Genomic DNA, 25410 nt, shown 5'->3' on the forward strand with positions numbered 1-25410 from the left:
AAGTTTCTCGCCTCTGTATTCTGATAAGGTGAAAAGATTTTTATCCTTTTGTTTGTTTGGGGTTTTTCAGTTCATTTGATTTGGTTTTTTTAAGTGGTTGAATGTTTTCCTTGATGCTCTGTAACCAGACATTGTCTGTCCAAAAGCACTTCTCACTGTGAGGGTTGCTTGTATTGCACTGTTGTTATAGGAAGGCAGCCGATGGACACCATTTTACTACTAAAAAACCCCAGGAAAATTATAGAGCTTTGCAGACCCTGTGGAAGATGTGTCTGATCAACTAGTTTGCTGATGTTTGAAGTGACCAGAAATAGCAGAATTCCAGTCCATGTTGCTCAAGCCACTGCTTAAGATGCAGTGGGACATCTCAAAGTGAGACTTCATGCCTCTGGAAAAGAAATCCTTGAGGCAGTAATGTGAGTAAAGTATGTGTGTGTATGGAACTGAAATTCTTATTCAATTGTTAGAGAGAAACAATTTCTTTTAGCAGAAATCCAGAAGTGACTTGTTTCCTGTGTTTTTTGTTTCTGAGCTCCTTTTACCTCATGAATTCATGTTTACTCTCAATGTTAGGCTCTTTTGACTATAGTTTTGAAGTGAACATGTTGAAATTGTAAATAAATAATTTATTTAAATGGTTGAAAATGGGAAAACTGTCTGCTGTTGGGAGGCAGCTGTATGAGGGATGTTTGGCAGGGCTGAGAGTGGCGTTTTGTGGTTTGAAGGCTGCCTGAGCATCTCAGTCTGTGGGACACAGCAGCTTTCACCTTCCCACATGGTGCTGGGTCAGTGCTCACACTATGAGTCTGAAAATAAAACCTGGGGTTTTGCAAGAAGCATCTTTCCCCTGCATTGCCACTGTGGATGCAAAAGCTCAGATTGCATTTTGTTGTTGCTGGGAGCAGAGGAGTTGTCTGGGCTGGCAGTGGAGCAGTGCAGGCAGATGTGCCGTAGGCTTGAATTCTAGGTCATGCAAACTCAGGGAAGGGTGTGGGCTGTTTCCAGAATTTCTTCTGCTGATCTAACTTTAAAAAGCTGGGTATAAGAAGAGTTCATCAGCAATCAAAAGAAATGCCCAGATTTTCCCCCAGCTGCAAATTTCTAGTAAAAAGCCCAAAGAAACAGAAAAAACAACCTGGGTGTATCCGGCTGCTGCATTTCCAACTCTGATACTTTTTTCTCGTTAATCTGATATTTTTATTTCACGTTATTTTTCATTTCACTTTTTTTGGTGAATATACTAGGAAATGAAGTTGTTTCATTTTCTACTGTGGTTTGATGATACAGGAAATCTGTTCCAGGTCTCTTAATGCTGCAGAAGGGCTGCCACAGCCATGTGTTAAACAGCATTGGTCTGGCATAAAATCATTACATTGATTCAATTTCTAAAACCTTGTCATATTAGGTGTTACATATCTGCACCTCACTACTTTTTTTTCTGGATTAAAATTTGTCCCCCATAGTACAGCCAGCTCAAAGCCAACAAAAACTTTGTATATGGGGTTCTGTCTCCTTCAGCAGAAACAGTCATGAGCCCATCAGAATCACAGTAAACTTTATGCCACTGAGGTATCCACACGTTCACGAATCCTCTTCTGGAGGGTGATTTGTGGCTGTAGGAATACTTTGGAGGGTGGGGAAGGCCCAAGAAGCTTGGGGCACTCCCTTCAGAAGATGCTTAGCATTACCTAGCTCATGCTAATAACATGAATTGTGCTTTTATAAACTGAACGAGTTGGGGTTCAGCTAAAAGAAATGCATGAAACTGAAAAAAATATATTTGAGGCAGAGTAAATACTTGAAGAACTGTGTAACAATCTTAATTCTAGAGTTTTGTGACTTTTGGATGCATTGGCAGGCCTAAAAAACACTTTTAGACCTATTGCTATATACAGAATAGTATTACAGTAGATCCCAGGAACTAAATGTTGTAATAGGTAGCTCAGAGAGCCTGTCTTTCTAGAAATGTGCAGGAGATAGAGATGGCTGAATAAAAATTGTTTTGTTTGCCAAAGGAAATACCTTGGGAGGTTCGAAAACACTTTCGTTTGGAAGTGGCCTTGACAGCACTTGTTTCCCCCACTCCTCCCTCATCTTTAATGTCATGGCATGCTTCCATAGCAAAGCCTGTTTATATGTAAATAGTTCCTTGATGGAGAAATTGCCTTAGTCAATATGCAGCAGCCTTCCTAGGGCTCACAGGTTTTACAGGGCCAATAAAATCTCTTACTGTGATACGCTGCAGATAGGTTCATTTGAGTGGCATATTTGTCATATTTCAGTCCTTGAAAATCATCACCCGTGCTAAGACCCACAGAGCTGCTCCCTCACTAGTGCATTGGGGGAAACACTCAGAAGAGTCCAGTGAAAAAACTCCTGTGTTGAGATAAGCCCAGTTTAGCAGGGTGTCCTGGTTCAGGGCAAATTTTGGTAGAGAACCCCCAAAGGGGCTCCTCTAGGAAAGCAAATTCAATTGGTCCCTCCCCGCAACCGGTTCGGGAGAAACTACCTCTTTGGAAAAAAATGGAAAAAGCCTGTTTATTAAACAATAAAACCTAAACAATATTAAACAATAAGACCCCTTGCTGCCCCAAAAGAGATGACAAACTGAGAAAGTCCCCTTGGTGGGCTGTAGTTCAGCTCACTCAGTTTCTGATCAGTCCCTCAGTGCTGGAAATGCTGCGGCCCAGGCCAGGCCCGGCCTGTTGGGCCTCAGGTGCAGCTGCCAGTGCTCTGCTGGTGTTCAGGCCAGAGCAGGTTAAACAGGTCGAAACAAAAGAGAAAAAAACCACAGTCCAGGGAACTTCTTTGCCTCAGCTAGCTAAAAGTAAAACAAAGGAGAGCTCTGTCCCGCTGTCTGTCCATCCGCAGACCACACAGCCCAGGAGCAGGAATGTGGAGGAGTGAGTGCAGTGTATGAAAACAAACTGGGCACTGCTTCTGTCCCCCCTTCACTCTCTGGAACAAGTCTTAAAGGTGCAAAACTTAATATTCAGCATAAAGAGAACAGACAATTGGGGATACAAGCATCATATAGTCAACCTAGGGCATAGGGAAATCAAAAGCTGTGCACAGAAGCAAATCAAAACAATTCATTCACAGCTTTCCATGGGCAGGGAGGTGTTCAGCCATCCCCAGGAAAGCAAATCCTGATGGCACACAATGGTCACCTGGAAAGCCAAACATCATCACTCCCAATATTGCCTCCACCCTCCTTCTCCCTGGAGCTTTATAGGTCAAGCATGTTGTCCTGTGGTCTGGAATATCCCTTTGTCCAGCTGGGCTCAGCTGTCCTGGCTGTGTCCCCTCCCAGCTCCTTGTGCACCCCCTGCCTTCTCACTGCTGGGGTGAGGAGCACAAAAGGCCTTGGCTCTGTGTAAGCACTGCCCAGCAATAACTAAAACATCCCTGTGTTATCAACAGAACAAATCCAAAGCACAGTCCAGGTACTAAGAAGAAAATTAACTCTATCCCAGCCAAGACCAGCAGAGAAGCGTTGGCATTTCCCCCGCTCATTCAATATGGAGAATTATCTCACAAGAAAAATGGCTCCTTGATTAGAGTAGGTTCAACTAAGCCTATTGCTGCAGTTTTGGTAGCATTGGGAATATGGTTTTCTTGAAATCAGAGAGATAATGACCTATCCAAAGACTACAGTGTGGGTCAGATTCAGATTTTTATGTATCTGAGTTGAAAAAAGATAAGTGATGTCTGAGACACCTCTGCTGGAAGTATTTCAGGTGATGGCTTCTGTGTTCTCTTGCTGTAGGGTTTCCAATTGCCCAGTTTGGTCTTTTTATTGTGATGTTTTAACAAAATATTAGCTGTTTGTCCTAAAATTTTAATTGGATGTAGAACAAAGCTTACATGAAGCTGATGTTCACATAGTTTGCATAATCCACCTTTGTTTCTTCATCAGTTTCTCTCTGTTGGGAGAGAACTGAGCATATTGATGAAAATTGAAAATCGTATTTATGTAAAAGAAAGCTATTGACAAAAAGGTAGATCCAGTAAAAGGTTTCAGTGGTATCAGAAAGGGAGTAGACCATATTAGATGCAGCCATTGACAGTCCATTGTGTGACAGCATTGGCTTCACCCCCACCACAGGGACAATTACAGAGAACAATATGCAGTCCTGTTGTTTTTATTTGAGGAGATAACTCTTTCTACTACACAAAAGCCAATATTGCAAAATTTGAACATGAGGCTTCAACAGAGCAGGCTCAATATCAGCAGAGGCAAATATTGGGAATGGCATCCTACTACATCTCCAGGCATTTTATTGTTGATCCTACAGCCTATTCCACTGTAAAGGATGTGGTGTTCCCCTCTGAGTGCTGTATTGCCTTTCAGCACTAGACTCTGAGCACAGACTGTGTAAAATATACTGCCAGTCTCTGTCACATATGGGTACTTTCCCTTCCTCACTAGTACAATAACAGATTGTTGTTGTCATTTTTATTGTATTTAAAGACAAAGATATGCCTTATTTAATTTCTGATGTCAAAGCTTGATCAATTTATGCTGTTTCTCATAATAATTATTAGCCTAGACTCAGGATTAAGACAGTGTGGATTTCTCTGTGAAACATACAATCTAGGTTGTGGTGGTGAGTGCCTAACAGCTTTTCATTTTTCTTCCTCTTTCCTTTTTTTTTTGAGTAAAATTTATTTACTTGCTAGTTTCCTTTTGTATCTAATAATTAGGAGCAACATAGGAAAATGTAATTTTTTTGACATGAAATACAAAATAATAGACCTTCCAGCCCTTTATGAAGTGAATTATTATGCAATAGAAAAATATTGATACTGCACTATAACTTGAATTAGTCCATTGTTAAAGTGCATTAGGAAATTAGAGATAATACTGAGAAAAAGTATTCTTCACTTCCTGAAAATTAAAGTAAAGCAATCAGGAAAATCATAGAATTACAGAACGGGTTCAAAGAGACCTCAGAAATCATCTTGTTCCAAGCCCCCTTCTGTTGGCAAGGACCCCTTACATTATCCCAGATTGCTCCAAGCCCTGTCCAGTCTGGCCTTGGACACTTCCAGGGATGGGGCATTCACAGCTTCTCTGGACAACCTTTGCCAGGGCCTCATCACCCTCATATTTAAGTTTCTTTTCTCCCCCCTGCTCTTATTTACCCACACAGCTCTATGTAGTGGCAAATGTTGTTTTGTGAAGGAAGGGAGTGTTAGTATTTAATGAAGTAGGTTTGCTACTTGTATGTCCTTGGAGTTGCTGCATTAAAATCCTTATGCTGATAAATTTATGATTTACAGTGTCTGCAGCTACAGGCAAGTGCTCTCCAAAACTCTTTGATCTTACAGGTGCTCTTAGAGTAAAACTTGTATCCGCATTGCCTTTCCCCTTCCATCCTCCATCATTGCACAGTTTTCCTTCCAGATCTCAGGAAGGAAAACTGAGATCTGGAAGGAAAACTGTACGTGGAAATCCATGGCAGGTGTCCTTCACTGTCCTGACTGATGGTATGGCCACATCCTCTGGAAACTCTCAGGGCTTGTGGAGAAAGGACTACAATTTTTGCTAGATCACGTACAGAATTTCTCTGAGTCACAATATGGGATTGGGCACTTTTTTTTCCATGCCGTAATGCTAGACTTAAGGCCATACTGGTTCTAATATGGTAAAACATATTATGTTTTACCATATGCCGATGTTAATTATAGGTGAAGTGGTAGCCAAAATACTGAAGTGTATTAAAGTTGGTTTAGCTTAATCTGTGTATTTTAATTTTCTGCTTTTTAGTTCATAAAGAATTTGTGGCTTATCTGGACTGATCCCAGCAGCTGAAGAGACCAAATCAGTCATAGCTTATGCTTTTATTATTACTGGTGTATTTAATGTGGCTGTTTAGGGACCTCAATGAAGAGGTAGTGTTAGCTGTTAGGATTTGACAAAGTGAAACACCAACTTAACATTTGTCATGTTTTTTAGACACTAGGTTTAAAGAAATATTTTGAAGGAGAGAAATGAGAAAGCTTTGTGCTACACTTGTAGTACTACCAGCCCAGTCATCCCAAATATATTCCACGTACAGCTAAAACCACAGTATTTTGATTTATCATCGGTCAATTTAGCACTGTTTTTATGAGGAGAGCTTACTGTCACAAATATCGGTAAAATAAAATAATGTCTCCTGAAGAAGAAAAGCCAAAACCTTTAGCAGTGCTCTTTGTCCTGTGGCCACAGGTCACTCGAGCGAGCTGAAGGCAGAGCTGCTGTCACAGTGCTCCGTGTGCCAGGGAAGGCAAGGGCTGACTTGGCTTGCGGTGTATGGACTGAGAAAGGTCAGGGTCCACTGCTCAATAGCATGTAATGTTCAAGCTATTTCCCTGGTTTATTATTAGAACAGCTCAAGACTGGGCTGAAAAGTCACATGTATTGGCCTCCCTGCCTTCTGTTTGCTGCTACCTGCACTTAGAATTGCTGTTTTTGTCCAGCTCTAACCTTCTGTCCTGGGCAGTGTGTGCCCCCTTCACTGAACTAAGGATGAAAGTCCTGACGGTCTTGTCTGGACACTCTAGAGAGAGTCTCCTACTTTTTTGCTGGCACCAACCAAACCATGAAGGCTTGTGCTGCAGTGGCAGCCTCCCTCCTTGCTGGGTATTCTTGAGAAAATATGCAGCATTGTTTATTCAAAAAAGATTCATGGGATGGAGAAATCGATAGCCTTTGGAAGTTATGGATTAAAAATCAATTAGCAAATGAGAAATGAGCAAATGAGCTGTTCTCTCAATGGAAGATGTTAACAGCAGTATTAGGGGGAATGGTGTCAGGACCAGTTTTGCTCCATATATTTCACAGTGTTTCCAGCAGTGCAGTATAGAGGATTGTAATTTACTGATGACTCAGAACGACTGACATTATATATAGACTTCAAAGACTTTAGATAAAAATTGCAGAATCCACAATGGAATCATGTAAATTGCTAACCCGTGCATGGACTCTTAATTAGTTGTAACTCCTAGGGGAGAAATTATCTGAAAGTGATTTTGGATGACTTCTTGAAAACAGTTCTGTCTGGAAAGGCAAATCAAAAGCTCAACTTTCAAGATGTTGCTTGGGATGGTATGTTTCTTAGGGGGCTCTATAATGAGAATGCTGCCTCAGATGGAACAGTGAGTTACCAAAAAAATATAAGATATAGCATAAGTAGAGTTTTGTCAAATATTTTAGATATTATTAACATTGTTGTATTCAATGTGTTTATGAAAGGTGAGCATAAAACACATCTCCTTTTGTCATAAAGTTAAGGCAATATAATGTTTTGGATTCAGAGAGCTGTTCATTGTGCAGTGATGAAGTATTTCCTAAAGCCTCCTACAGCAGCACATTGGGAAGAAACAAAGGAGGCCAGAGGGAGAGTCCTTCACAAGGGAAGTGAGGACGCTGCCTAGTGGGCAGCAGCAAATCCAGCAAGGATCAGCAGGGTCTGTATTCCCTTGTATGAGATTAGCACTGGCTAGTGTGGTACACATTTCTTGTTCGTGCCACAGAAAAGCACGAGCACATCATGCAATGAACTCCCCCACTGGCTTTACAGCTTTACATACAAAGATAGCCTTTGCTCAAAGGACATCTGCAGAAGCAAATGGGATGGAAGACTTGCTCTCCAAAACCCTGTCTTGGTCAGGGCAGAGGAGGCTTGCAGTCATTTGCTATTTTGGCAATTGCTGTCCTGATGCAATTCCAAAATGACAGGGATTTTATCTTACAACAACCCCCCAAAACTGTGCATTGTGCCTGTTTGTTCATAATTTTCTCTATAGTTATGGAGAAAGTTTTCTGAGGAGTATGTGAAGGGCCGTGCTGGGTCAGCCCAAGTGCAGTGTGTCTTAGTGCCCTGCCTTGGCTTGGCCAAAAGCTGATGCTCAGCTTTTGGGGAGTGAAGGGATGGGGTAACATTTAGTGGCAGTTGACAGAATACTTCCCTACAGCTGGTTTTTCCTCACTTAGGGACTTTTTGATCCACAGCTTTTATCTCCATGCTTTAAATTGCTCATTGGCTTTTTTTCTTAGGTGAATTCATATTATTGATTTTCATCTCCCCTAAGCTTTTCTCATTTCTGTGGCATCCACGATTTTATGTGAAGAAGAATCTCCTTTTATTCATTTTTAATTTGCAACACACTGGTTTCATCTGATATCCCCTATTTTTTGTTCACCCGGAGGTTTGAGTTGAAGGAACCTCAGTTGTTGTAACTACAAGGTGTCTGTGACTACATTACTGTTGTAACATACTGTCACTGTGTGCAGTGTTACAGCAGTTTTGTTGTATTAGCTCTTCTCATGTGTAAAGGGGAAAATGCTTTAGATTAAGAGATTTTGTTTGTAGTTCATTTTCATTTTAACTTCAGCTGTTTGTTTTTTAATATAGAATTAGTCTTGATAATCTGTTAAGTTTAATGCAGTGTTACTTAGTGCTATATTGCAAATGATTTAGCATTGTAATTCAACTCTACAATATGATTATTATTTGGATATATTTCTGTTTTCATAACTAGGTAATTCTTGACTATAATAATAATTTTTGGATATTACTTGGTTCTTGGACTGTTGTTTAATAATGTCAGCTTTTAGGGAAATAAACACTGTCTCCATCTACTGGATACACAAAGGGACCTACGCATTTTGCCCATATGTAATCTCCTCTTTGCTAGCAAATGTGGGAAGAATTTAGAAAACATGAGTGGGAGGTCTGTCAGGTGTGGGCAGTGGATAAATGAGTCCCAGTCTGTAGGGTTTGAGGGGAGGAAGGACAGAAAGGGATGGAGAGATTTGTGCACTTTCCAAGGTACAATGTGCAAAAGGTCAGAGAAAATGTGGCAATGCCTGAGGAACAACAATCAAATCCCGTAACTAGTTGGAGAAACATTTAAAGGACTGTGGAAACAGATGGTGCATGAGTTAAAACTGTACAGGAGCAACTTACCTTCTGCAGTAATTTCAGCAAGACAGTTATTTCTGTGGTTGTTACTCTCTCATTCAATCACAACATGCAATTACTATAGCAAACCTTCTGTCATATTGCACACGTTTTCACACTTGTCAGAGGAAAAGTCATAAGATTAAACAATATGGTTTAAAGTACTGTTTAGTTATGAATTTCATAACTGTATTTTAATGCAAGACAGAAGCTTTCTGTTGGAGTAGACCTTAAAAGTAGAAGAACCAGGGGAACAGACTGTGGAAGAATAACAAGTAGTGTTGGCCATACAAATCCCAAGAGAACAAATGGAAATTTATGCATGTTAATGCCTTCAAATCAGTCTGAAAAGAAGCCATTAGAGCCCTGAAAACTGAAATCAATGGGTGCTTGGAGAAAAGGCAGCCAAAAGAACTGGGGCTTTAGTACTTTACCAACATTGTCACCTTTGCTTTTATACAGTCTTTACCATGGCACATGGTATGGAACCTTTCAGTTAATTCTTATTTCTCTTCAAGGTATTTGAAAACAAGAAACTGTAAAGCCATCTAACCATGCTAAACCTTTACTATCCTCAGGAAAAATTCTTAATTTCCTTCATTCTCCCTGCTTTAGGATGTTTTGGTATTGGCTGGTTTTTTCTTGGTTTTTCCCCTTTTCTGTGTGCTATATTTGTTCTCCAGAGCTGGTGTCTTTTGATATAAACATAGCTGTAGATATATATATATATATATATATATATATATATATATATAAAATCTGCTTTTGTCTCTCATGCTAAATAGTTTACATGAATGATAAATATTGGTAATGCAAGTGGTTATTACTTACAATGTTTCTTGAATAACAATGTGTCTGGTTTAGACATTTTCATGTCTGTCTTTCCTTTATAAAAAAAAAAAAAAAGGAAAGCAACAGCACAGAGATTTCAATATGCCTTTTTTTTCTTCTTCTTTTTAATGAAAAAGGCATCTGGGATTAACTCAACCAGAAAATAAAGGGAAATCAAAGTGATAGCTATATTTTTTGGTTTCATTTTGATTGCACTGTGCAGTTTTCTTCATTTGGGAAATATGTATTTAAAAAGAGAGGAAAATCTTTATGCCTGTTATTCACTTCTGCTGTTTTTGCCATTTTAAAAATATACATACCAGTTATTTCCATACAGAATGTTTGAAAGCAGGAAGAATTTGACAAGTCATTATGTTACTTGAATTCAATAAAAAAACCCTGTCTAGATCATTATATTAAACAGGAGGACATAGAAAATTAAAGTCACAGTTTCATTTAAAGTTGTTAACCTTGTATTTTTTGCAGCAACACCTCTCAAGAGAAGGAATATATGTAAGAGAATGAAAGCTGAAGGAATTAAGAGAAAATAGACATATTTTTTTAAGATTTTGGGCAGGTTTTTTTTTCTACTTTTCCCATATGTGTGACGGCCTTTTTTGCATTGACATTGAAATTTTATTGCGACAAATCTCGACACATTTACTGATGCCAAGGAAAGTGTTGTGCAGATTCATTCAACTTGGTAAGAAACACTGTTGGGGTTACTCAGAATGAGGAAATGTGCCAGAACCTGCAAACCTGGATTGGCCTCTCTTCAGGACTCCTCATTTTCTGAGCGCCCTGTTGAAGACATCACCACTGATTTTTCCAGAACCTTCTTTCAGGCAGCAAGTGTGTTGTTTTCTGTTTTCTGAACCAAACCCAGTGTGCCAGAAATGAGGTATCCAGAGTTGCTGACCTGTTTTTGGTAATACTGGTGGAGTTTAACTTGTTTATTTGTGTCATTCAACAGCAGTTTGAAAGAGGAAAAACCAGTGGTAATAGGATTTGGATTGCAGTTGAAGCTGAGGGTTTCTTGCTGCCTGCAATGGCTCTGAATCAAGCCGCAGATGGTGGTGAGATTCCTGTAGCTGCTGCTTTCCTTGCACAGGCATTCCAGCAATGCTGAGAGCAAGGCAAAGCCTCAGGAAAAATTGTAAAGTGGATCTGAGAGCAGATGTGCCCCAGCTGCAAGGGAAGTGATAATGGAAGCGGTGAATTTGGAGCGGGGCGGATGGCGGCAATCTGTGATCGGGGAGGAGTGTGCAGAAGGATGGAAAGGAAAAAACCATGGTGTGGGAGTGACAGCAGACAATAAATAGGGAGGGTAAAAACAGTGCACTGGGAGGACTCTCAATGGCCATAGAAATGCCTGTAGGGATTGTGCCTGGGGACAGGAGAATGTAAACTAAAAATATGAATAACCTCCTTGGTCTTTAAAAAGAGTCTCAAGTTGTCTTTACTGTGATTTATGTCACCAGACCTCCTCCACAGAATTGCAGTCACATAATCCACAACTGCTGTTATTTATTCTGGATAAAGAAGGCAGTTTTGACTGTGATCTCCCTTGACATTTTCCAAGGTCTGTGCCTGTCTCATACCTTTCATCATCGTGTACTTCTTCAAGGCATCTCTCTTACCTCTCTCAAAAAGAAACATGCATTGCAGTGGCTCACCCTGGACCAGAGTGACACAGACGTTACAGGTTAGGGGAGATCAATTGCACAGCCCTGCTCCTCTTCACCTGGGAGGATCTTTGATGTGTTGACAAGGTTGGAATCCAAATATGGCATTAACCCACTGTATTGCCGTGGTTGGGGTGGCAGGAATGATATAAAATAGCATCTCACTCAACAAGGTATTCTCCCTTTTTCATTTTACAGTCTGTGTCAATGGCAGTTGAAACTATTAGACCTGCATTAAAATTACATATTACTTTATATAAATGGAAGCTATAAATATCACAAATAGTAAAAAACTAAAATTGCACTGAGGTTCAGAAGCTGGTACGTCTAAAACCTTCAAAATTAAGGACATTTAGTGGAAAGCCTCAATATCCATTTCCCCTTAATTTACCTCATTATTCTTGTTTGTCAGAGTATGATCTCACTACTATGTTAATATCATTTAATAACTTTTTCTTGCAAGGTTGGCTCAGATCTGAATCAAACCGCAGTAGAGGTGCAGTGGTATTTCCTTGAGTGTGTTGGTTTAAATGAAGCAGTAAGAACAGGCTAAGGATTAAATAATTGTCACTGTTGTCAGTAAATACTTTTGTTGCTGAGTATCTCCTTTCTAAAGCTTTTATATCTTTATATAGTCTTATGGTTTCTTATTCCTTTTTCTTTTCCTTTGAAAATATTATAAATGTAAAGCTACTATTGATCTGTAGATGTGGCGCAAATTGATTTGAATGAGGGACCAAGACACTAAAATTGAGCTCACTAAGAAATTGCTAGCAGGTAATGGTGTGGATGCTGGCAATGCTGATGCTGCATTAGGTGTGTCCTCTCCTACCAAATCCTGTGGGCTTGGGCCAGGCTTGCAGTGCCTGTGTGTTCTGAGCACCATGTATGGCTCAGCACTGGCATTTCCTGGGATGGAAATCTCCCTGGGCTACCTGGAGCCTGCCCTGAGTCCAGCACATCTGATTCTCACACCAATGCACAAAACTGAGGGTTCTGTGTAATTCTTAATTGGCTCTTTGGAGAAACAGAGGCGATTTGCTGAATTTGGAAGTCCCTGCTTGTCTCATGAAGCTGGAGAAATCTGGCTCAACATTTTTCATTAAAAGTAATTTTAAAGTGAATCAATGGAATAATATTCCTGTGGTGAGGACTCAGAAGAGAGTGAGTGTGTTCCTGAATCTTTCTGGTGAGTACATATGATTTCCTGTTCTGAGGGAAGGATCTGTTTCACCTAAATTTAGCTTGGGAAGCTAGCTTTGCTCTGTAGTCAACAGCTCCCCATGAGAGCCATTCATTTGACCTAAACCAGGTCAAATTACCCTCTTTATTAACTGTAGAGAAAACTTCAGGCCAGAAGTCCAGCTGGAATTGGAAAGCAGAGATGAAACTGGATCCCAGCTCTCCTCTTAGCAATACACACATAAGATGAGGTCTGTGGATACTGCAGGATCTTGTGAGTAGAAATATGTCAGTGGGGAAGGCATGCCCAAAGCCTGCTGTGCAGGTGCCTTGGCAGGCTGAAGGAATGGAATCCCTTCATACAACAGGTGTTTTTCAGTTAATATGATTAAACAGCATTATTAGTCTATGGAAAATAGTCCATAACCTTCATAAAAAAAAAAAAAAAAAGGGTAAGGGCTTTATCTGCATTGTTCTTGTGAAGGAATTTTCATCTTCAAGCTCTTCTTCTCGAAGTGACACTGAGAGTTCAGGGACTATAGAGGCAAAAGCAGAAACTGCTCTGTAGCACCATGAGGCTAGTTGAATGTTCCTTTCTGTTCGTGAAAAAGGAAGAATGATTTTTAATTTCTTGCTCTTCAGCATGAAGGAAACTCATAACTGTTCTCTGCTGGGGCTGAAAGCACATCACAGATGTGGTTCAAAATCAGTTTGTCATTCATTTCAAGCCTGCTTTGGCACAGGATGGTATAGAAAGAAAAAAATAAATAAATCTGTTCTAAATTTGCATTTGATATTTTATTCTTTCCTTATCATCTGCATTTTTGCTGCTTTAATTGGTATTTCAACTGCAATGGCTTCTAAACATCCTAGGCAAATGCTGTCTTATAAGCCAAATTATTTCTTTCTAATTTTTTTTTTTTTTTTACTGTGCAAAAGGTGGACTAAAAACTGGCTGAGGTGCTGTGATTTACAGGGTGGTGGTGTGTGGCACAAGGTCCAGCTGGAGCCAGTCACCAGCTGTACCCCAGGGGCTGACTGTGGGGCCAATGCAATTAAAGATCTTCATTAGTGACTCAGATGATGGGGAACAAAGCACCCAGGGGAGTGTTCAGAGAGCTGGGAGGGCCGGTGTTTAAACACAGGAATTGACTGACTGACTCTCTGGTTGGTCAAACAGCACAGGAGGCTGCCCACAGACATTGTAGGGTCTCCATCTGTGGAGGTATTCCAGCCTTTACTGGTCCTGGGTGACCCTGCTTTGAGCAGTCTGGCTTCATGTCTCAGTGTTTCTAAATATGATGATTTTTAAAATATGTACCAAACTGTTAATTTGTAGTTCCCCCATAAGTTTTTCACTTGAACTACAAATATTCAAATAGTTTAGGGAGAAAAAACCTCACCCCACAACTGAGTTTGCATGTGGAGAAATCAGGTTCTTTGACTCAATTTCAGTCCAGACCTTTATCCCAGCAGTTAATTGAGCTATTGCTTTTTATTACTGAAAGATTCTAAATTTGAAAAATGTTTAAAACAAATTTAGTGAGATTTCCTCAAGTAGTGAACCATCTTAATTTAATTCCACATCACAATGCTTTACTGTCTCGTGTAGGTCATTGTAGCATCTGGTTGCAATGTCTTCAGAAAAGAAGATATCTATCTTAAATTCATGTCAAGTTAGAATATACAGATACTAAAAAGAATTTGTAATTTTTAGTAGTCATTCCTCAATATTTTTTCACCACACATTGTTGAACAAATGTCATTTGGTTTAAGGTTTTTATTACTTCAGTAAAAAAAAAAAAAAAAGAATTGACATTCAATATGTGAACTGAGATGCATAATTTAACAATAAGAATATTGTCACACAGCAAACAGGTCATTAGAGGATGATCCTCCCCTGCAGCACCTGATCTGTTTAGTTTGGTAAACTGGACATTTTAAAGGTACTCTTTCTTGCCATTTTAACCTCTTAAGTGGCCTCTCTCAGTAGCTGCTGTCTGTGTAAACAAACAAACTCAAAGAAGTCCTCAACCTTTGTGGTAAACACTTGGCTAAAGCAGTGGGACCAGCATGGAGGGGAGACCTGTGGAGGTCCTCTGGAACCCTGACAGATGTTTGTTTTCTGGGCTGTGTTGAATTTCCCCATGCACTCGCTGCAAGTTGTTCTAACTGCATAGTGGTCCTTCAATCAGCTGTCAGTAGCTTTGTGGCAGGTTCACCACACACTGGTTTGCCACACAGCTGCTGGATTTTTGACTTAAATTTGATTCTTGCTGCATGTAATTTTCTAAACTTGTTGTTCTTTGGAAGAGTCTTAAACCACAACACAGAATATTTCACGTTGGGTCTGAATCCAAGCTTCAGCTGTAGTTGCTTGACCAGCACTTTGTTAGCTGTCAGCAGCCTTTGAGAGCCTGGTTTGTAAACTTTTAGGCTTTGAAATAACTGAATGTTTATGTTTCCACCCAGAAAAATTCTCTCCAACGTTTTTGGCACTTGGGTGCCCAGTGTTTGACTCTGGTGAAGAGAACTTTCCAGTATGTGAATGAGAGAGCTTGTACAAATGTCTAAAGGCTTGTATGTGACATGCTATTTTCAAGATATTGATTATTTTTGAGGTGATAATTGCTTTTTTTATTCTTTAAAGACATAAAAAACATGCTAGTATTGTCTGTAATGAAAACTGAGCTTAAATATTGTCATATTCAATTATTCCTTTTTTTTTCTCTTCACTTTCAGGATAGGGGATTATGTTGGAATTCTCTATTTATGAATTTTCTTTGAATGATAGTTGCTTTCAAAATCTGTTGTTTGCTAAATTATGGTTCAGAATTATGACCAAAAGAGAAATAATTTCAGGAGAGAGGCTGGAAAATAGCGTAAGATTTTAATTTATTTTTCTTCCAGAGAACAGTAGAAGGATTTTTAAAAGGCAAAAGGATAGTATTATAGTTAGTGGTTTATAAAATTATTTGTTTTATAAGTTTGATCTAGTAACAGCAGCAAAACTTGTTTGATGTTACTGATCTTAAATATGTGTATAGGTACCTTGTGAATAGTTTGTGCAGCAAAAGATGTACAATAGTCCCTGAAGTTTATAGTTTTATTGTGGTTTTTGAAGTTCAGTGTTTTCATAAAGCATTTTATTTTGGACAGCATCTAAGGTGCACAAGATTTTTAGGAGCTTAGGCTGGTGAAGAGGAATATCATGCACTGCAAGGTGAATGAAGGAATGGCTCTCAAACAGGGTAATTAATTCTCTTCATAAGATGATGCAGTGAAATCAGAGAAGGGTTTGTGTTTGTTATTTTTGTATGCTGTGTTATGTGCTGGAAGAAAAGTGCTTACCTTGCATGTGGCTTAGTTGTGGCAGAAATGACACTGGGAGACCAGTTCAGAACGCTGAGCACTTAATTTGAAGAAAGTCCTTGCTCTGTGTAAGGAATTAGGAGCTGTGGCTGCAGTAGGAGGCATCTGGTCATGTAGACTTAGTAATTGTATTCATCTCATGTATAACCATTAATACACTGCAGCTCAGGGTGAACTAGAACCCCTTGATGTAGAATAAGCCCTTAAGCATTTAAATACCCAGGTGCTTCTTACTGAAATGTCTCAGAGTCCAACTTGGCCTCCTCATGGTGACTGTTGTAAATGTTCCTCATAAAGCTGCATTACATTTCATCCTAATTAGCACTGCTGCTGCAGCCTTGGTAAAGACACATTGGATTAAAAAGAACCAGAGGCTGAGAGCCCACATATCTCTCCTACAGGAATTAAATCAATTTCAGCCTTACAGTATTCACAGACCTGATTTAATTTGGCCTCTTTCTCTAGATGATTGCAAAAGCACAGGAGTAGTAGGAAGCTCCTGCCTTTGTTACTTGTGTTTAACTTCAAAGTTGTGTCTGCTTTGAGTGCTGTCAGGGTAGCATTTCTTATTAGTCCCCAAATAAAGCAAATATGCTGTTTTGGTAGCAAATAAATTAAAAGTTCATAAATAATTAGTGGTTACCAGCAACAAATTAAGAAGATAAATGTTTTTATTGTGGAAATACGAATGAATGTTACCTACTGTGAAATGGATTTTTTAAATTGAAATCAGATACATAATTAAGTTGTTATTAATTAGGCACAGAAAAGGTTAGAAACCCTAACATCTTTTGTCCATAAGCCAAATACTGTAGTATGTTGATATCCATGCTGTGAATTCCCCATTACTGCTCTGCCAGTAATTTCAACCTGGCATCTAGACTAAATTGTCTCCCTAGGAGCCAAGAGGAAACAGGGCTGATATGTGATCTTGGGCATGGGTTTTTCTTGAATGAATAAAAGCACTGTCACATTTTATGAAATTACATCTGCTGGTTATGTGCTGTGATCATCTCTGAATGAGGGAGAGGGCAGAGCTCATCTGAGTTATGGCACAGGCCCATATTCCAAAGGAACTTGATGGGATTTGATACAGTCTTGTAACTCTATTCCAGATCTGTTTCATTCAGCTGCATGACAGAAACTGAAAGCAAGGTAATGATTGTGCCTACACAAGAATTTTTAAAGTGTTCAGAGACACACAGAACACACAAATTGCCAGCCAGAGCTTGCTGAGTAGCCTCAGAACACGTTACTCTGTGAGTGGAGATGAGCAAGCTTGACAAGGGGCTGCTGTGCAAAGCTGGAAATGCTGTTCTCATCTTCTCTCTCTGAGCAGAAATGAGAAGGAAGCTTGTAGGGGGACACAGTATGGGTAAAGAAAGTGGTATAGAATGTAATCTTATCCCCCTAAAGAGTTGCAGCTGAACCAATTACTAAAGATTAGGAACAGGCCTGATGTTAACAGGCCGCACCTGCAGCCAATAAGAAGCGTTATAAAAGAGTGGGTTGGTTGGTTGAGGGAACTGGAGTCAGATGGCTGTGGTGAGGACAAGGAAGAGTCAGTGCCTAGAGGAGCTGCCTACAAGAAACATCAAGGAGGTACAAAACTCTAGCAATATGGAAGCCTTGCAATGTAATGATGAAAGAAGTTTGTTCCAATGGAGCTCTCAGGTGCTTGGCTCTAGCACCCCAATATCCAGCTGTTGTGCCAGATGTTGGCACTGTGTGCTGAGCCTGCCCCACAGTGCAGCAGCCAGTCTTACAGACTCCTTCAAGGTCCCTGTCAAGGCTTTAAAGAGGTTCATGTAAGGGCTGGGCTCTGTGAACTTGGAGGTGTTTTAGAACCTTTAGGATCTGTGCTCTTGCTCCGAGCCCTGTCAGCCCTTTGCCGTGCAGCAGGGAGGAACCTGCAGTGACTGGGGGGAGCTGCTGTTCTTTGCTGCCAGGGGGAGGCAGAGCCACTGCAGCCCCAGGTGGGTGGGTGGCTTTGTCACATGTGTGGGATCTGAAGTTAGCAGTGGAGATGTGTCCCAGAGACACCATGTGGTGTGTTGCCCAAGGAGCCACAGGATTGATGGAGTTTTGGAGGTGCTGCAGGACTCTCCCCTTACCTGGTTGTGGGGCCAGTCCAGTGAGAGAAGGAACCATAAATACTCTTACTCCTTTTCTGAGGCAAATGAGCATCTGAGTCCCATGCTGTTACTCAAATTCTGCAAAGAATAGAAAACAAAACACTTGTTTGGAGCAATTACCTCTTAACATGTGGAAACTGCAACAGTGGTGAATTTTCAGATCTTTTTCTAAACTGAACAAAATCATCCTTTATGTTTCTCTCTGATTGTTGAAGTATCTGTTGCCACTTCAGCCTGAGCTCTGTAGCCATGCGGTGGTTGTTTTTTTCATTTTTTTACTCTATTCTTCATTTCTTTAAAGAGCTGGTTCTTGTGATTTATTGGGTACAAACTACAAAGCTAAGTACTTTTCAGGATGTAAGTTGTAGTGGCTATGAGAAGGAATGAGACTATAATTCTCCTCCACTTTATTTTAGTTAAGTATTTTCAGAGGGGAGGGGAGGATGTATTCTTTCCATTAGACCTCTCCTTTCTTAATCACCATTCCTTAATTAATTCCCTGGTTAAATATAAAGCAAGCATTAGCTTTGAATAATGTTTTCCTGTGTGATTAAGTAAAGAAGAATTTCTTTCTTTTGTATGATGACTCATTGCTGGGGGATCTGGAGGGAGCCTCGGGTGGATATTTGAGACTTTGGTCCCAGGTGCTCTCATACCTTTGAGCTGTGCCTGCTGTCAGTCCAGAGGTGGGAGGCAAAGGTGATATCACGTATCAGCTGAACACCAAGAAAATTGCCTCTCTTCTGAAACGTCAGCTTTGTTTTTTCCTGGTGGAAATCTGACTCTGGCTCATAGAAATGCAAATCTCAAGACAACACATAGAGCTAGCAGGAATGCAAATTATTGTTCTTCCTGGCACAGCGTCTGCAATATTTCTAGTTGCGTGATGTGTATTCTTTGGTGTCCAAGCTGCCCCAAAAATGTCCTCTTTTCTTTTCACCAGCATCTTCCAGTTCCTCCCCCTGTGCCAGTTTGCAAACCTTTGGCTTGTAGCAGTACAGCTGTGTTGGGTCACACCATAAACCACATCCAAAAGAACTGAGGTCAAGAACTGAGTCAAAAAATGAGATTATAGTGAATGAGGACATGGCAGAGAGGCGTAACATAGTCTAAGCTGGCCAAGCTTATTTTACTGATGAAGAAATATTTTCTAACTCTAACCAGATGATATGACTTTGTTTTTTGCTACTGTAGTAGCTTATGGTGTTCATTTTTAGCTCATAGCATCAAATTTTAGCTCAAAAGGCAATTTTAAGAATGAGTCTGTGTTCAAATGTTGCTTGTAGCTCAAGCTGTGGAAAAGAATGCAGTTTTATTAATGTGGCAGCAAGGAAAACATATGGAATATGTTTCATATAATGACATGAGAATGCCTGTGATTTGACTGCTGTATCCATGAATGCTGTAACATATAATCTCTGGGTGTTAAAAAACAGGCATTTAAAAACACTCTTGGTTTTGATAAAAAGTATGGTAAACAGGAATCCCACTGATCTTTTTTTCCTTTCATATGTTTTACAGGCCTTTCCCTGTATTTCAACCGGAATTTATGGTAAGACACACCTTTGATGTCACTTATTCTTACTCATTTTTCCCTATTACTATGGTATTTCAAACAGTGATATTTCCTATCAGATGTCTCATTAGTCATTTTATCTCTCCAATATATTTATACTGTGTTAAATAACAGAGACCCAAAGCCTTTGGCTCTGGCTGGATGCTGATGTGCCGGGAAGTGGGATACTGTTGTGCACAGCCCTTAGCATAACGCTTAAGCCTGTGGGCCAAAACCTGAAATTGTGATTTCCCTTCTGCAGTAACTCTTAAACACACTGCTGTTATTTCAGCAAGGGAAAAATAGGAGTCTGGCAACATTTACCATCCAGAGGGAAAGAAAGAAAGATGCCATGATGTCCAAGACTGGCCAAAAAAAAAAATTTAAAAAGCCAAGCCAGCTTGCTGGAGTTGCAGGAAATTGTCTTAGTTCCCTTGAGTTTTGCTTCCACCGTTTTGGTTTATTAATTTACATGCAAATTTACATGGCCTGAAGAAAGTGGAAGGAAATGGTTATTGTAAGTCTCTTGCTTTGTTGTAATCATAAGGTAATCCATCACTAGCAGTTAACTGGCTTTTGGTTGGCATTGTGAAAGAAGTGAGCATGATATTTGAAGGAGGAAAAAAACAAGTAGTTCAATATTTAGAGAAAAAAGTTGAGGAATTGAGCAAACATGCAGACTACAAAGGGGATTTTTTTTCTTCAAACAATAACCAATATGGATTTTTTTTCCATTTATATCCAATAAATGATTGTATGTTTGATTATTTGTACAATTTAATGTATTTAAATTAAGGATGTTTTAAAGAAACAAATGAGGATGCTTCATGTCTTGAACTGTTGAAGGCCAGGTGGGATGGAACTTTAGGCAACTTGGTCTAGTGGAACATTTCCCAAGGAGGATTGGAACCACATGATCTTTAAGGTCCCTTCCAACCCAAACTATCAATGATTTTATGCTAAACAGCAATAATTTTTTTAAAAAGCCATTATCATGTAACAGTGTAGGATGACATAAGTCATAAGATATAGTAATTGTTAGATGAGGTAATTTGAGCATTGACTAATTAGATAATTCAGATTCAGAAGGGGAGAAATGAAGGCAGAAATATTTAGGCTTGTTCCTTCTATTTTAAGGACCTCTTATTAAATTTTTTTTATGATTGTAGATCTGAAATAGGCTTCAGAAGGTAAAATCTGGTTCAGTTTGGGTGCTGTATTCCCTTCTACTTGAACTGCATTTCCATTGTTGCAAAAGAACATGCAGATGCCATTTCCATGAGCACTAGGACTGGCTGAATAGAAATCTGGTTTCAGATAAAGCTTTCCCTCAGTTCCCAGTTTTGGTCTCCCTTTTGAACTTGGAGGCAAGTTTTGCATTTTAGTCCTTGATTCATTGGCTTAAATCTTGATCTTTTACATAAGTACATTTTTGTTTGATATACTTATTTTTGTTTCCTTTTTTTGTTTGGTGTGTTTATTTTAGAATATCAAGAAAGATATGATGAAACGATATGGAAATTACCAGTAAGTGGGAGGTACAAAGAATAGTAGTTCACTTTATTTTAGAATTGGCCTAGTTAATAGAAAAGTCTCAGGAGGTGAGAAATATGGTTCCCTGAAGCCAGCAGAGAAAGTTGGAAAGGATCTCTGATAGGAATAGTGAGTTTATGGGAAGTTTTCAATGCTTTTCTCAAAGGTAGCTGTTGTATTACTGAAACATTATACACTGCAGCAGATGCTTTTTCTGTAATTGTTTGCTGTTTTCAGTGTTGGAAATAAATTTAAATGCATTTGTGTTAAAATGCTCTGCTTTTCTGAGGCTGTTTTTTGGAGGTTTTTTTGGAGAGGGGAATACAGCCTCTATTTGATTGTACTGTTTACATTTTAAGAAATGTTTTTTATTTCTCAATTTAAAAAGTACTTCCCTTCTTTCCAGACTTTCAGATGCACTGCTTGAGAGTAATAATTAAAAAGGCAGCCCTGCATCTAGCTTTAGGTGTCAGTATTTTCAGCAATGTTTGATAGCAGTTGCATTGCTAAAATTACACTGTGGGTGGTGACGTGTTTGCAATGTAAAGCACACACAAGCCCCACAAAACTGTGCTTTAATCTTTCTGGTTTTGTTGGGGGTTTCCCCTTTATCCATGCATATTCCTTTAGATAAAGGCAGTGTCTAGATGGAAAAGTGGATCAGCCTCATTCCTGGTGGCCAGGATGATTATCTGTGTGTGCACCCAACACTGGACTGTCCCAATGAAGCAGTATAGAAGGAACTTGCTGTTTCCTCATCTTGGATCCATACAAACAAATTCTTTCCCTTCAGAAACCCCTGGCTGAGGATGCAATTTTTCTTACAAATTGAAATGCAGCAATTTGCTGGAGGTTGGCTGAGTCTATCCAGTTTGAGGATGTGGGCTGAGTTCTGCTCCAGACTCCTGTAGATGTGTAGGTTGCTCACCTGCCCTCTCATCCTTAGGACAGTGTTCGCACTTCTGTGGGGAGCAGTCCATTCTTGTTTTCACCACTGCAGAGCACTCATTTACTCCGATGAAAAGGAAGCTGGGAAGAAACATGCAATGCTTTTCCTGAGGTCTTGGCAGAGGGCAGATTTGTTTCCATGGGAAGTGTGTTGGACAGAGGAAAAGTTTGCCCTCCTCCCCAGACACTTTCCTGATGCTCCATCTCCACCCATCACGCTGTGGATGTTTCAGCTTGAACAAGTCACAGCCTTGGGAAGGCAATTTGGCTGCTGCACAGTGCCAGCAGGCAAAACTTGGATTTTCATGTGCTCCTGTTTAAGGAGTGCTGGCAACAAATCCACTCACAATGGATCTTTGACTTAGAAGTTTGATTCAAATGAGGGATTCCATCTTTGAAAAAAGACATAGGCAGCAACCAATGCTGAATTTTTGTAAGAACTAAAAAAACAAGTGAGAGTCTGCCCACAGGCACTCTGAGAAAAAAAATTCCCTACGAGATCCCAAATCCCTAATATATTTTCCTAAGAGATCCCTGTCACTTTTAATAAGCTTAAGAACTGCTAATCAGTCTAAGAAAGCAAAGGTTGTGAAGGTTCATATCCCCATGGATCCCTGGGTTACTCTCTTCCATTTCAATAAATGCTTTCATTTATACCGAGAGCATGAAGTTTCCCAAATAAAACTTGTTTTGGGAGGAGGACTGAGGATTTACATCCCTCCCATGGCATTAGGGAGGTACTGGAGTATCAAGCTCCAGACATCCTTAGGAGCTGTTTAGTAACACACAAACATAAGCCAGATCACTTTGATTTTTAGGAATTTTTTTACATTTTTTCTCTTTTTTCTTTTTAAAGCAATTTTACTATCTGTTTGGGGGAAAAATAATAAAAAGTGATGAAGGAATCTATAGACAAATCTATAATTCAGAGGGTACAAAGTGCTATTTTAGGCTGTAAGATGTCATATTTTTATATGGTCATACCAGTGGAACACCTTTTACATGTCCAGTTTCCCCTTAATTACTGTCTTATTGTGTCTGAGATACCTCCAGAAGAGGGGATTGAGTTGGAAATACCACTTTTTTTAGTAGATTTTCTGGAAGAGCACCTCATTAAGAAGCTCTCCACAAATTGTGGTGTTTGCAGCCTGCAGAGTGAACAAGGATGTTGGATATGGTGCTACAAACCTTCCAAGCCACAAAATTAAAACAAGGCTTTGCAGATGGATGTAAGGAGACAGGATTCTTCATGTTGGTCACAAATATTTTGGGGAATAATTGTGAGATAGGCTACATATGGGAGGAAATGAAGATGTTGTGGTCTGTGCACACCTGTGTGTTACCTCCTTGCTGTTACTTTACAGTAATACAGGGCTGGGCTTTGTTTTGAGATACTTATTTTGGCAACATAAGCTGCTCTTTGAGAACAAAAACTAGTATTTAAATGTTATTTTAAACTTAAGGGAGAGGGGGAAACAGAAGAAATCAAGTGGAGGGAGAAAGGTGAAACTCTGAATTCCAATTGGTGTATATATTCCAATTGCTATGTACCTTAGCTTGATTTCATGAAAATTATCTCCTCTGTTCTTTCTGAGAAGAAATATAAAGACAGCTCTTGGTTTTCATATGAACTTATACTTGCATTGATTTTAAAAACAGAGAGAGAAACAGACCAAATGCCATAAAAGTGCAGAATGTCTGTGGCGATTTAGGTGGTGGAAATGCACAGTTTCACCACATTTGAAACATCATTATTACATTGGAGTAAATCTTGCTGCTGTACGATCCACTGTGGCTTACTTGTAGCTTTTGGCTTGGTAATGACAAAACATTGCATGGGTTTTTGATTTTTTTTTTTCCTACGTGTTTCTAAAGGGAAGTCTGAAAAAAAAAAGTAGAGTAAATGGGCTGTGTGTATAGGAAATAGAAGCATATTATCCCTTTCTTAAGGGAGAGTGCAGGGAGGGAGCACAGCTCTCTGATCTGCTTTAGATTTGGGGAAGAGGTCCTTGGGTCTTGTGCCAGCTTGTGTCACCCCTGTCCTGAGCCCCCGTCTGTCCTGCTCGGAGTCCAAGGAGTGATTCATCCTGCTACAGAGGGCTGGCAGCATCTCCACCAGCCCTTCTCCCCATGAGGTGATCCCAGGGAGATTATGACAAGGGATTAACCAACAGGTGTTTGACTGAAGGATTGTAAAATCCGAGTCAGAAGACTAAACCAAATGTTTTCAAAGGCAGAATAAATTCCTGACACAGGGTTAAAGGTTGAGGCCGTCTATTTCCATCTTTCTCATCTGTTTTTTTTTCCTCATTTTTCTGTTGGCATTTCATTTCTGGAATAGATGTTTCTTTAATGAGCAATTCTACTAAGGGTAGCACTGTCATCTTTCCAAGGAAGGAGTCAGCTGTAAATTTTCCAGGGCCACCATACACCAGTGTCTATTCAAGTGGTTTTGTATTTATCTTCAGTCTGGTGCTTTGAGTTTCTGTCACCATTAAAAAGGCTTAATGCTTATGTGAGCATCAGAATTTGGATATTGTGATGTAAGTTGAGGTTATCCAGGAAAATGGATATTGTCATATAAATTCTTCATGATAAAAAATCAAAATCTAGTAGGTCACATAAGAAAAGTTCCTATTAAAAAGATTTTCATAACTAAGCTGATTTTTAAATTTGATCAGCAGCTCCTCATCCTCAGCTTAGACCACAGCAACTTTTTTTGGCACTGTGTTGTTTTAAAATACCTTTTTTGTAACTCATTGAGAGTTAATTGCATTTTGTTATTTGCTGGTTAATTGGCATAATGTAATATGTTTCTAAAAATGAAGATATATGAGAACTCATTCTTTGACACTTCTTTTGGGTCTGATCACCACTTAAATAGATTATTATTAAAAGTAATGGTAACAGCTATGAAATTACTATTATAATATTCAAGCAATCCTAGAAATCTAATTACTACTTGTATAAAAATTTGTTGCATGCATTATTTAACAGTGTTCTTATTTCAGATAGTGTGGTGTCCATGATACTAATTGGTGTCTTCCCATAATTTAAATACTAAAAAATTATTACAGGGAAGTGTAAATTGATGAGCTCTCAGCAGTCTAAAATTAACATTCATGTGATGTATTTAGCAAGGAGAAGCTCTAGCTTGATTCCAGACGAGAGACTTAATAAGCTCTCTTTTTCAGTGGAAATTAGTTTTTTATGGA

The 25410-nt window shown here is 39.5% G+C and overlaps 1 protein-coding gene across 6 annotated transcripts in view; it reads left to right on the forward strand.

The window, feature by feature from the left end:
- The window catches only part of MACROD2 (mono-ADP ribosylhydrolase 2), an 856447-nt gene that overhangs the window by 560386 nt on the left and 270651 nt on the right, over positions 1-25410 (forward strand). For all 6 annotated transcript variants that reach the window (XM_064709456.1, XM_064709457.1, XM_064709458.1 and 3 more), the window contains one exon: positions 19681-19711. In XM_064709456.1, coding sequence (XP_064565526.1) covers positions 19681-19711 — 31 coding nt within the window. The remainder of the gene's footprint in view (positions 1-19680; positions 19712-25410) is intronic.

The sequence above is a fragment of the Zonotrichia leucophrys genome, chromosome 3, assembly GCF_028769735.1.
Source record: "Zonotrichia leucophrys gambelii isolate GWCS_2022_RI chromosome 3, RI_Zleu_2.0, whole genome shotgun sequence".
Lineage (NCBI taxonomy): Eukaryota > Metazoa > Chordata > Aves > Passeriformes > Passerellidae > Zonotrichia > Zonotrichia leucophrys.